General features: G+C 34.2%; 1 protein-coding gene across 2 annotated transcripts in view; it reads left to right on the top strand.

The window, feature by feature from the left end:
* The window catches only part of LOC134538434 (outer dynein arm-docking complex subunit 3), a 53,324-nt gene extending 47,862 nt beyond the window's left edge, over positions 1-5,462 (top strand). For both annotated transcript variants that reach the window (XM_063379761.1, XM_063379769.1), the window contains exon 11: positions 4,934-5,462. In XM_063379761.1, the coding sequence (XP_063235831.1) occupies positions 4,934-5,155 (222 nt within the window). In that variant the 3' untranslated portion in view covers positions 5,156-5,462. The remainder of the gene's footprint in view (positions 1-4,933) is intronic.
* Positions 5,463-14,472: the final 9,010 nt, after the last annotated feature.

Raw genomic sequence — 14,472 nt, 5'->3', positions numbered from 1 at the left:
TGGGGCCCCGCGTCTGCCCTCACCGTGGCACCTGTCATGTAAGGTGTTCGAAATTAAGTTGTACAACTCCTAATGTCTATTAGAACCTCTTTTACATGTATTACCCGCAACATGCAGGGAACGAGTGTCAGATAATCGGGTTGGCAATATGGGACACTTGCCAGCCGGCGATGCTGATTAGTGTTTGCTTCAGCTTACAGTTATCACATATACGACGACAACAAGGCTTTGCTCTGAGTGTCGTTTTCCTCTGATATATCTCTGGGGAAGGGCGGTGAAAAGTTCATACAGTTGTGCTTTTTTTGTTTTATGTTTATATTTCTTCTGTCAGTTATCAAAGGAATTGAAAGTATAGGTCGCTATGTGAACCCTAAACTTCCTCTCAACCTTCTAAATTTACGTGACTTTAGTCAGCGGCTGATAATTAGCCTTCCCTTCCCTTTTACGATATTCAAAAGTGGAGGGGGTGTGAACGTACGCGTTACAGACCTATGTTGTTACTGCAGTGTCGCCAGATCAGTGGAAATATATTAAGTCATGTATCATGCAGTGCACTTTTTGAATCTCTATTCGTTCGTCCTGTTATTTTGTTGTAACTACTTTCAATGATATTTATTAATAGGGATATTTATTTTTATTAGACAGTTTCATAATCAAGGCTGAAATTTTTATTTGTTAGTTTCAGTCAGATTAATTTACAATGACCTCTCGTGATCGTGACTTTGTTAGGAAATATGATTCTGGCAGTTCCAAACGGAAAAATATTGAAAAACGCAAAGAACTCGAAAAAAAATTAAGAGATTCTTTAAAAAAATATTTAAAGACTGATAAAATTACTGGAGATAAGGAACAGTTGTGCGTTCAAGATTCAATACCATTAACATAAGTTAAAGACATAAAAATACCCAGTAGCCAAAGTGAATCTCCCCTGAAAAACAATGAAGTGTTGTGTTCCGAGTGTATGTTTGCGTCATCTGAACATCTGTGTGTGCGAGATCCAACGATGGCAGAGGAAGAAGTTACTGTCGCTGCAGAGGTAGGACTCAGTAGCCACAGTGATACACCTTTCGGAAGCAACGAGGTGATGTATCCTGAGTCGATGTCATCATCATCTGCACATGTGCCATTAGAGGATAACGATGCGGACTTCGACATCCGTGACGAAATCGATACCTTACCTACCAATGTAACTGTGAGTGACACTTTTTTATGGCCTAAACAATTAAGTGTCTTACAAATAACTAGTATAGTTCAAAACGTCCCCGTGAGGGTATACAATAAATCTTACCCCAAAAATGATAGTGGTCGACATTTTACAGACAATACATTATATAAAAACACTTATAAATGGTGAAGAGCAAGATAGGCGATGGTTAGTTTATTCCGAGTCGAAAGATGCTGTTTACTGTTTTGCATGTCGTTTATTCTCTCTAAGACCTAATCCCAACAGTGCCCTTGGATCTAATGAAGGTATAAGTGACTGGAAGCATCTATCCGAGGTGCTCAAGTCTCACGAAAAGAGCTAGTGTCAAAAAGAATGCATGGTAAAATAGCTTATTTTAAAAAAATGGCCTTTCTTGTGAAAAAAACTATTGATTCACAAAACTAGGCCTAGATTTGAGCTGAACAACAACGCTGGAGATACATTTTAGAAAGGCTATTAGCCATCGTAAATTATTTGGCTACTCATAACTTGATGAAGATCTGATGAATTATTGTCAAGAGCTACAAATTTCATTAAGCGCCGGAGATAAAAGTTATATTGACGCTGTGGAACTCTATGAGGAATTAAAAATGTTGGCCCTTGTCTACGGTGGAGAACAAGACGATGTATTTTCAGTTCTTAAGTACATTGTACAAAATAGCTTGATAGATGTATACCCAAACATTTTTGTAGCATTGAGAATAATATGTACAATTCCTGTGACAGTAGCATCTGCAGAAAGGAGTTTCTCCAAGTTAAAGCTTATGAAGACTTATATAAGAAACTCCATGACACAAGATCGACTATCATCTTTAGCCCTCCTCTCCATAGAAAACGAGTTGGCAAACAGTCTAGATTACACTGATCTCATAGAAGACTTCAGCCGGAAAAATGTCGCAGGGCTACATTTTAATGAAGTGCAGTAACAGCAAAATGTCACAAGAGCTTGTATTGTGAGATGAGTTGGTGTTGTAATATTTTGCCTTGAAATGTTGTTGTTGGGTTCCCCCCCCCCCCCCCTCTCCCCCCCCTAAAACCATTTATTTTCATAAGTGAGGGAAAATAATTCACCCATGTGATTTTTGTACCAAATTAATTTTACGACTAATTTACATAATTATATAGCCTAAACAGCTATATAAATTAACCCTCATTTACATGTGGCATATATTTGAGTATTTGTACAAAAACAATTCAAATTTATTTTCGTATTTTTATTTTTCTTCTTTGTATAATTTTATTTTATGTGAAAAAATATCGTACGTAGGAATGTAAATGAAAAAAAGGAAATATTATTGTTTTTTGTTTTTGCTTTTGATTTTTTTTTATGATTTCACTTTTAAAAATATTCACAGCTTTTATAGACTTATAAAATGACCAGATTTCACCAGAATTAAATTGTATGCATTAATAAAACTAACCCAATTACAATTTCCATGAAAGAAAATTTCTTTACCATCGTCGAAATTTAAGTTCAATGTAGGCTCAAAAGTTTAATTTTCTAATTTTCCGGGAGAGTGGCCACAAATCCCCCTATCTCCAGTGGTATTCCATACTCCAGTCTGATAAGACAACCCCCCCCCCCCCGCCCTTCTCTACGAGATACAAGGGCCCCGCTGAAATAAATTGTCCAGGGCCCCACAGAGTCTAGGTCCGCCACTGCCCACACACACATGCACATGCCTACACACACACACCTACTTCTACCTTTTGTAGAGTTTACTGCTAATTATCCTGCAAAACTTCAGATTTTTGACGTGACAACGTCTAATAAATCGATGAATGCTGGCTGCACGCACAAAAAAGTGTCCCATAACGCACATTGTCCCACTACGATGTGTCCCGTTACGCTCATTGTACGCTTGCGCCGCATCTCTCTTCCACTCGATTGGAACAACCATCGAGTTGACTTTTCAATCATGTTTTCGTCGTTTGAATTATTAATTTTATGTAATTTAACAATCGTCCACCGCTTTTCAGCACAATTGGTACGGTTATTTAAAAGTAATGTTGAATTTTCAAATACGTTTTTGTACGAACAGTGGTGTTTTACAGTTACACATAATAATTCAAATTACACCCGGGATCTTTTGCACAATGTTTTAAAAAATATTGTAACACATTATAAATAAGTTTGGTGTATTTGGGATGCGCATTTGTTATAAAATCGTATTATAAAAACGAAATAATATTATTCTCCTACGGTGTTGTCATCTACGGTGACGGACGCGAACCGAACGAATTGCGCAATCTATCCGCTTCCGTTACAAACAAGCACTTGTTAATACATTTTTCCCTTGTTTATCGCAAGGGGCGTTATTATTAATGAATTATAAATAAAATTTCGTGCCCGGGGCCACAATTGCATATCATTTTGAGCACTGGAAGACATAAAAAGTAAAATATTCTTGACGAATTTTAATCTCGGCCCCAGCGCACCACGATCGCCTGGGTTGGAGATTAAAGCCAAAATTCTTTCTTAAACTTACTAATACTTATTTTATTAACTGCAAGGGCATTTTTATTAAATACTACGTTTAATTTCACGACGAATAAACTTTGTCGTTAAATGTGTAATTGCGAAAAAGCGTAAAACATTCTCGACGATCTTGAAGTTAAATAGCAAACATGTATAAAAGTTATAGTTAAAATAATCTCTTCGTTAAAGTAATAGACATATTTGAATTAATGAGTGTAATTAAAAGTAAATTTATCAATCAAATTGTAGATTTCTTTTAACTCCTTCTTTGTATCCATACAAAATAGTTATTATTCAATAAAAATGATTCAATTTTATTCATAAAAGTATGCAATCATTTCATCAATGTTTAGTTATGACGTTGTCACGTTAAACTATCGTCCGTAAACCGACTTTACAGACAACCAATTTTATTTAATCTTTCAAGTCAGTAACCTAGCAGCCTACGTTTCCCTGTTTAGTAAACTTAGCGTACAGCGAAGGGTCTTGCCTACCCATTTGTGAGAGAGGTATAAAATTACTGATGCTTGTATGGGAAACATGCTGGGGCCTCTACCACTGTGGATGTTTCACACACATTGTAACAACCATTCCTAGTTTTGACTTTATCTGCCCAAGATGTTATGAAAATGGCAATATTCTTGTACATTGAAAGGTTCGTACCATTTTGTGCATTCAAAGATTCACCTCTATCATGAAAACTATTTGTAATATCACAACTTCCCTCAAGAAAATAGTTAATGCAAAAAAAATAATAATTCCCTTAATTAGTTCAAACCTTACAGATATGTCCCTATTGTCCACAATTTTCTCTGGAACATACATTTAAGCCATGCATAGTTAGTAGGTATCTATCTGATATTTGAAGTCATAACATAAATCTAGTGACACATTTACTTTAAAATTTAAAAGAAAGACATTAAACAACAAATTTTCATTTTAAAAGATACAAAAAATTATCTCAAAATGTTTTTCACGTATAAATATCTAATCATGTGGCCAGAAATTTGCCAAATGTACTGCGCATTGGCAAGGGGTTATTTGATGCCAAGTCGGAAATAAAGAACTTTAAAATTCTCGCATTTATCCATTACTTGCATGCTGTCATATTTTATAAAGGAGTTCTCAAGAATTCTTGGTGAAATTTAATGTTTCAAGGGCTCTTATTCAATTAAAAATAAATTAAGCAGGCGTACGAACCACGAGTTATGTGAGTAGTTCCGTGATGGACCGTGTCTTGTGGTCGGCAGATGCTGCTGCCGCAGGGGAGGGTGATGGAGGATGCACTGGGGGCGCCTCGCGTGCCATCCGTCCAGAAGACCGAGCAGAAGCCCACGGCAGTGTCGGAGACCGATGACGAGGACGAAATACCAACCAGGACCTTCCTCAAACGACAAGCGCAGTTGATAGTCGACGCAAAGTCACGCCGCAAGCAGTTCCCGCACCTCATGCGCAATAGGAAGATGAGATAAAAATGTACTCAAATCCAATATCTGTGTTTGTGTTTAAAAGCAAGTATTATTCTTGTTTTTGCTGTGCTGCTCCTTAGGTAGATTTTGAAGAAAGACTACCTGATGCCATTACTATGGTGTGACTTCCGGAAAATTTTTATAGTTTTTTTTAATGGTCCCTAGACCCCAAAACTGTCACAGGTAAAAAAATCTGTACATTTGGTGAAATGATGTAAAAACTATTGGAAATGGTTGTTTACATTATTGTGAACTATAAATATAATTATTAAAATTTTGGTCTGTTTGTTCCAACAGCAATCTAAAACTACTTGACAGATTTTTGTCAATTTTATTTTATTGAAAGGTCTTTGGCTAACTTAAATTACAGAATTCCACTCCTATGGGAGTGAAATGGGGGTAAATATCATTTTAAGATAATTATTTATATATCTGAAACTTATCAAGCATTAGAAAAGATATTGGGTACCAATAATAAACTTACGAAAACTACGATCCATAATATTACAATTTTGCTAAATTCTAACACTAGGAGGGTAAATTGGGTGGGTATGTTTTTAAAATGAACAATTAGAACTATAAGTAAGAAACTAAGAAAAAAAACTTGCATTTTTTTTAAAAATTGATTGAAGTTTATCTTTTAAGGGTGTAAGTTTTGATTTATTTTAAAAAATTGTATCTTCGAAACTATGCAAAACCAAAATTATTTTATAAAAATAATGAAAAACTGTAAATTATTAATTTACTGTTTTGCAAGATGCCATCTTTAAGAAGTGTAAAAGAATAGTTTGGTTTAAATAAAAAAATGTATATTTCTGAATATATTATTTAGGTTCATCACTGGGTTTATCTTTTTGACTTAAACTGATTTAGGCTTGTTATCTGAGTGTTTATGTTTTAATTTTTATTTCTTGTTTTGCAATCTTGAATATTTTCCATGAAAAATCGTGCAAAATTGTAATCTTGCAAACAGCACATGAGACTCGTAGTTGTGATGGCAGAGTCCATTACGTGGCAGATCAAGCTGCCGTCTATGTCCAGTTAGCTACAGCGAGGTGTTGTCAGGTCAGACTGGGAACCTCTTTGACTGTTGCAGGCACACACTCCACTTCGGCTTCTCGCTCTTGCGCACACAAGGTGCGACACACCGAAATATGTAATGGGCATTGATATCAGAAATGTGATACATCTGGGCACCGTTCTGGTACAAAAAATTGTGTGTACAAGCTAGACTTATGGTACACCTATCTCATAAAAACTATCAGTGCTTAAAGGCAGCACTTACCCATTAAACTCAGCACAAAATATTGGGGAAAAAAAAAAAACCTACACTTAATACAAAAGGACCAAATGCATAGAGCATAAATAGTTTCTGATATGTAAATAAATAAATAAATAATGGTAAGCACATCAAACAAAAATACGCTTAATTGAAGTGCCAGAGACAAAATCATAGAGTAACAAGTGGGCAGAGGCATCACACGCATATACAGTTGCAAATTGTATTTTTTTTTTTTTTTTAGTTTTACAGATTTAGACTTTCAATGATTTGAAAAGGGTGTTTTGTTTTGTTTTATCATAAAAAAAAAATCATATCTCCATAGCAAATAAAGCTGGATGTAAGAAATAGAGCATGAATAACTTAAATAATTAATTATCATTGTTTTACATTCAACCACAAAAGGGGTGAGAAGGCAGTCAGTTTTTTTTAAATTTTAAGTCATATCTCTGAAGCTAATAAAGCAGGATGCAGGTTATTCTGTATGATATATAAATATGCAACATCTAGCAACTTTTTCTTTTTACTATTTGCTGAAGTTATACTTTTTAAGGGGTGAAATTTTGTAAGTATGTTTTTACCATTAATCTGATATCAAACACACACAGATATATATGTAAAAAATTCATATATATATATATATATATATATATATATATATATATATATATATGAATTTTTTACATATGCATCCCCGTGGGAAAAGTGGAGGGGTAAAAAATTTGAGAATATTGTTTAAGTAATACTTAACATAACTTAGAAATAACTAATATGATAGATAAGAAATTTTATTTATGATTTCTGTACTCTACATCTATACTAATATTATAAAGCTGAAGAGTTTGTTTGTTTGTTTGTTTGTTTGTTTGTTTGAACGCGCTAATCTCAGGAACCACTGGTCCGATTTGAAAAATTCTTTCAGTGTTGGATAGTACATTTATTGAGGAAGGCTATAGGCTTATTATATTATCAATAACATTAGGGATCCTTACTGAAAGTCCAATTTAGAATCAGATGCATTGAAGGGGGTTTGATACAACATGCAGTACAAGTACGAAGTGTGTGTTGACAATGCCGCAGGTGCTAGAAGTTTATTTCCTATTGCCTATTAACATTGTTGCCACACACTAGATGCCTTATCATTCTTAATTTTCCCATACAAGTAAAAAACACCCGTGTGATATTAACAACGAAGCAATCAGTACCCTCATAAGAGTTCAATTAGTATTTAAATACTTTTTATCACTTTAAATCGCAAACCTAAACTATTGTTTTTTTCCCCTCTCTCTGTGTTTAATTAGTTTTTTTATCGCCCTCTTTTTTTCTTCAAGTATATATATTTTACAGACTTGAAACTTCACAGTAATGTTCCTTATGTTACGCAGGATGACATTTTCCGATAATTACATATATCCCATGAGTGGTTAAAACCAGGCAACAGTGGGTACTTTGTCTGCATGAGAACAGGATTTTGCATTGTTCATGCCTTCTGCGTCTCCATGGCAACGCGCATCGTGCGGCAGTGGCGTACCCACAAGGAGGGGCATGGATAATGAGCGGCGCAAGAGTGATCTGCCTGTAGACTGCCGTAGCGAAGTACGGATACATCAGTTGTACGTTGCGTGCACGAGTCAGGAAACCATCGGTGCTATTCATTTTCTCTCCGGTACATTATACAGCATTGTAATTAATTTTCACTGATTTTTTTTTATTTACCATTACTGTAAATGGGAGATGTGGCTTAATTTTTTTCCATTAGTATAGCCGTGCGAAGCCGGGTCGGGCAGCTAGTTTCAAATAAAGATGTGATTGTAATAAATATCTTAATAATGGAAGTATTTGTAATAAGGTGAAATTATTTTAAGCATAGCTCTGACCATAATAAATTAAAGTGTTAGTTTAAATGATGCCATAAACATAATTAAAATTAAATAGGTGCATGTTTAATAATTTTTCAAATTGTGTACCTCATGAAATGAAAAGGTGTGATTTCATTAAGGTATAATATATCCTCGAACACCCTAAAACCTAAGTTATAAAATCAGATAATCTGTACTAAAAATTAAAAAAGGCCTATGCCTAACCACTTTTAAAAAATACTATTCTGAAACAGTTTTGTTATGAATTAATCACTTACTTTTCTCAATGGTAAGATATCAGCAACACCATGAGATTAAACGAGTGAAGCTGCAGGTTATTAGCTAGCCTATACATATTTATATAACATTTTTTATGGACACGATTAACAGTCATAATTTACACAAATCACTTCCAAACTGATACGTAAACTAGAGTAATGTAAAATCTCAGTCGAGTTTGTTAATGGGCAAAATCCAACCTAAGGGGTAGAAAATTTTTTTTCTTTCGAAAAATGGAAAATTTGCTATACTCTCATTTTATGACCAATATTTCATCTGTATGAACATATTATAACTTGTAGGAGTAATACCAATAAATTTTGTCTAAAAAGATTGATTCGACCAACCATAATAATTGCAAGGTCTGATAAAAAAAAAGGGTTGAAGGACAAAAAACATATTTGTATTCCCTAGCAAGTACACAGCAAATTCATTGTAATTGTTTGTAAACCCTATAAATATTATCTTAAACAATTTTTGTTACAACCAACCATTGCTGCAATAGGTGGAATAAACATGAGTTATAAAGGACAAAAAAATCAGCATTCCCTTAGTAGGCACACCATTGAATCTGTTGTCTTTTTGTAAATTTTATATTTTTATCTTAATTTCATCTAAAAAAAAACTATTACTGCAAGGGGGTGGGAAAAAAAGATAGTAATATAAAATAACTAATAATTTCCATACCACGTACACTATTAAATTCAGTCTTATTTATGGTAATACCTTAACCTTAATGTATGTAACCAAACATTGTTGTTGCAAGGGATGCAAATAACATTGTTGTAGGCGTACTATCAATCCCATTATAACTTATTGTGATTATCCTAAAAATTACTTTGGCTAAAACAATTTTTGATGAGATTAACTATTACCATAAAAATGGGTTGAAAAATAATTCAAAATTTCTTTACTATCAAATTCATATGAATTTATTATTAACCATCTTAATATTACCTTAAACCTTAGTCCAAAGCCAGTTCCTATAAGACCGCATATTAGTGAGAGGGCTGAATAATAGAATGAAGGTTTAAAAAATGAATAACTTCTGTTGTAGGCATAATATGAAATTGATGCATTGAGTTATAAACATCCGAATCGCTGCATGGAATAAAATATAATTTTGAACTAATCATTTGGAATATTGGAGAACATTTTGTTTCCAGAAGAAATTGGTACTTAGAAATCTACCTACACCTGCATGCTGTTCCTAACGTAATTATTTTTCAATAATTTCAATTTTTTTTTAGTAAAAAATACTTCATGTGCATGTTTTGATTTTTTTTTTAGAACAGTTAGCCAAACAGGTAGTGTTACTCTAGAATCCTTCCTCCATTCACTTGAACTCCTGTCTGAGAAGTAGGTTATGAATTGTTAGGGACCACCTTCACAGTAAGATAAATTAGCCAATTTTGTCGGAAAAATAAATCCTATTTGTGAGGAAAAAATTGTATACTTTTTTTTTCTAAGGGTAATAAGATAAAGCCTTAATTTTTTTTTAAAATCTGTACTAGCATTAAGTTATTTGATAGTAAATTATACACAAGCATTTGGTGGATGTGTACAGAAATATATGAACAAACAAAATTAACTATACTGATTTTTACAAAGAAATAATTATTCTTTTATGACAGCAATTAACTTTAACTGCAGTGCTTAAGCAACAGGGTGTCTATAAGTACTGGTCGGCCAACTTCAAGACCTTAAAACAAAATTATATCACATGGTCAATTTTTTTTATAAGCAAAATGAAACAATACAGAATAAATATAAAATTCCAAGGAACTTGTCGATATTACGGTCTGAAGACTAGTACTTTTTCATAATTAATTTCCACATTTTAAAGAAGTGGAGTCTCCAAATACCCTATTCATATTTAATCCACGAAGAACTGAAGTGAGGCATCAAAACAAAATGCCTGTCAGCTAAATTTTGGTGACTCGTAGCACAGTACTGTTTATAACAGGATTTTTTTTCTTTCCTGACCAGTCCTTCAGTTTAATTACTTTTTCGTGACCTGTATACATCCTGTGCCTAAACCATTTGTTACAGGTGGTTTTCAGACATGTTTATTTACCAAAATTTCGCTTTCCCCTTCATGACTAACCCCCGATTGGATGCTACCCACATTTCTCCCAGAGCCACGTCAACTCACCTGTAGGTTAGGGGACCTGGCAAGGCTTGTATGTGGCAGGCGTAGAACAGTCTCATTCATATGGCTGCAGTAGCCATTTATTGATTGATCAAGTTTTCTGGTTTTCTGCCCAATTTGGATTCATTTGCTTTGCAAAGTTTTGGATATCCAAATAATTTTTACCTTATAGTAGTACAGGCTTGGCCATAAAGACTGTTGCCCCCACCTGGAAGTGGAGCTACCTACATCGCTGCCATCCCTGCGAAGCTCTGCCCTTCAGCAGTTACACCCAAAGGACTTTTAAGTCTTCAGGGGGTAAGCCCTGTAGTTATCCAGTCTGATGATAGACTTTGGATGTGATGTCACTCAAGACTGAGTGAATAGTTACACAAAGGCAAGAAGTTACAAAGCAAGGCAAGTAGAAGTCTTTTAACTTGTGCAACAAGATTTTCTGCTGACAAGTGGAGTCAACGGCAAGAGGCATAACCACACACATCATTATTTGTTTCGACATACTCGCTGGATGAGTTCATGGGTGAGGAGCAATAAACAGACAATACTCATCTATACAGTACTGCAAATAATGTGACTGGAAAACTACCACTTTGTCAGTAGCACTTGTTCAAGTATGAAGGAAAGAACACGCAGTTGCGAAAACGTTTTCACAAGTCTTCGGGTACGAGTTCATTGCAGTGTTGGAGGATGCCGACATTTGACAAGGAGGTGATAGGAGTTTGATGACACTCCTGCCAGGAGCAAGTGAAGGGCGAATAAGTTAAAACACTTGAGAAACTCGATGCCCAACAGTCATCATCATCACTAGCATAAATAACTAGTAAATTTTAAGTTTAAGGTACATATTTAGTTGCCGTATTCAAATATTGTTTTTTAGTGTCATATATTTTGTATTGTTTATTCAAGATTATACAAACGCCTCGCCTTTTGTTGCTGGTACTAGAATTTTAATATTGTTCACATCTAGCTTAAAGCCCTTTATTTAATTTAATGTCTTTGGGCTATAAATATTGGAATTTAGTGAATATTTGTTTTAATGGGGTAAAAATTGTTCAAATTTATTGCAATACCAGTATGTAGTTTTGCCAAACTTGGTAATTGCCCCTTTTTTTTTATATTGAAGGCACTACAAATTTTTTAAAAGCCTTTTAATGTGTGTTCACAGCTGAAGCAACCTCAACCATTAGATGTCAGTTAATCAATTCTTAACTGTGAATGAACTGTAAACCATCTTGATCATGTGCTGTTGGTTAATAAATAAATGTCTAGCTCGAATTGCCCGCGTGCTTATTTACCAACTCATTGCACACCTAAAAAATGTAACCATTTGTAAACACAAAAAATTTTCACAAAATATGTTGTAAGTACTTTATTTGTAAAAACTTTAACGTAAATGAAATACTTTTGTTTGCCCCAAAAAAAGCACTGCTTTGCTGCTGGGCTATACATGACTGGTGGTTGTTTTATCGATAAAAATGTATTAAAATAAAATACCACACTTTATAACCTAAGAAATTCACATATAGTAGAACCTTAATTATCTGACCTTCGATTAACAGACTCCTCAAATTATCCGACCATGTGTTTTCCATCTGTCATGGTCTTCACACATGCTCAGTTGACAGAATAAGTACTGCTGGACTGTTTGCTTTACTGTACTCTTTAATCTGCTGTTTATCTGTGTTTTTGAGTTTATTAATTTATTCTTTTTATTTTACAGTTGCAGTTGTAATTAAGAAGTTAAAGGGATCCTGAAATACTAAAAATAGCTACAACTCAGAAAAGGAAACATGTTTGCACAATCGAATATAAACTAAGTGTCCTGCAAAGACTTGCTAAATTAGCCCCTGAACTGGATGTGACAACCAATTTTTTTAAATAAAAAAAAACCTCTCTAAGTTTCTTCATTAACTGTACATGATGAAAATGCTTTAAAAACTATAAAAGCACTGAAAAAACCAAAACTTCAGGTCTTGGATGCTGTATGTTTTTGGTTTAGCAAGAGGACCTCACTTTCAGACCCTATAACAAATAACAAAAAATAAATAAATTAGTTGCACAAAAAACTGGGGGGTGGGGGTGGCGGTGTCTGTTTGTTGTGTGTGTGTGTGTGAAGAAAATGAATTCCAAGCAAATGAAGGTTGGCTTCACCGGTGGAAAAGTCATCACGGCATTAGGCAAGTTACTATTTCAAGTAAGAAACTTTCTGCTGATGATGCAGGTAGGGAATTTGTTGAAAATTTTGAAAAATTGTCTCAGAAAATAAACTAGTAGCTGATCAATTATACAACATTGTAAAGATGGGGATTAACTATAAAATGCTCCCTCAAAAAACAATTGCCTCAAAGAATGAAACAGTCACAAAACTAGCAAAGTACAGGCTGACTATTGCAACATGCAGAAACACAAGTAGTGACCATAACTTTCAGTTTTTTTGTAACCGGCAAATCGAAGAAATCAAGAGCCTTGAAAAACATAAACATGTTAGCACTTCATCTCTCTTACAAAGCTCAAAAAAGTATTTGGATGAATGGTAAATTGTTTAAAGAATGGTTTTCAATGCATTTGTTCTGGCTGTTACAAAATATTTGAAATCAAAAGATCTACCACCCCATTCAATTGTATTGCTACACAACGCCCCAAACCACCCCTCTTGAGTCTGAACTTCAACAAGGTGACGTAAAAGATATGTTTTTGCCCCCCACGTGACTTCAATAATCCAACCAATGGACCAGGGTGTTATTAAGTGGTTAAAATTACCTTACAGGAGGAAATACATCAGCGCTTTGTTAGAGAAAACAGAAGAGGGTTAAGTTCTTTTTGAAGAAATAAAAATCTTCAAAATAAAAGATGCAATTTATACAGTTATTCAAGCTTGGGAAGAATTTAAGAAAACCACTCTACAAAAATCATGGAAGAAGGTTTGTCCCCGCCTAAACCAAAAGCAAGAACTTCCAGGAACTAATGAGTCAGACACTGCAGATTTAGTAACTGATTTGCAAACTCTCCATAATGATATCCAGCCTGCTGATGTAGAGGAATGGTAACACTACTGTTACCAATGAAGAACTTGCAGATGATTCAGATTATCCATCTTGTTTTACAACAGTATAGTGTTGAGCAAGAGGAGTCAGATGATGAAGAAAAGGGAGAAGATGAAAAGATCAGCCACTCTGCAGAAAAGGATGCATTTGAGACTGCTCTAAAATATTTGCAACTACAGTCAATCACTACAGCTATGGACATATTGTGGGCATAGAAGTGGCGAGATGAATCCGCAAAGTCAAGGTTTAAGAAATTGAAACAAAAAACATTTTACACTTTAAGCAGATTTTCAGTGTCAAAATATTTTTTTCCCCTCTTAATTAGAAATTTAATTTTTTTTAAAATTTTTATGTTATATGGTTTTGAGCTAAGTGACTTGTTTCATTTTCCTCCGATTATCTGACTTTTCTAGAATTCCGACCACCTTCTGGTCCCAAAAGTGACAATTAATCAAGGTTCTACTGTACATGATCAAAGGTGTTTAAAATAGAAACAAGCATCAAAATTATTTCACAGATATCTCGCAAAACAGCAATTTAAAAAATTGCTTGGAAGACTTCCTGTCTTAATTTATGACAGAATATATAATGACATGAAAACAAAAAATATGGATTTGAGAGAAAATTTGCTGTATATGTGTTTGTAATATTTCTGAATAAAATATAATTTACGAGACCACCGTTAATAACCAAAACTGGTGAACATAAAA

The sequence above is a fragment of the Bacillus rossius genome, chromosome 1 (genome assembly GCF_032445375.1).
Source record: "Bacillus rossius redtenbacheri isolate Brsri chromosome 1, Brsri_v3, whole genome shotgun sequence".
Classification (NCBI taxonomy): Eukaryota; Metazoa; Arthropoda; class Insecta; order Phasmatodea; family Bacillidae; genus Bacillus; species Bacillus rossius.
Note: the sequence above shows the minus strand (reverse complement) of the source record. Positions and strands in the feature narration are given on the sequence as shown.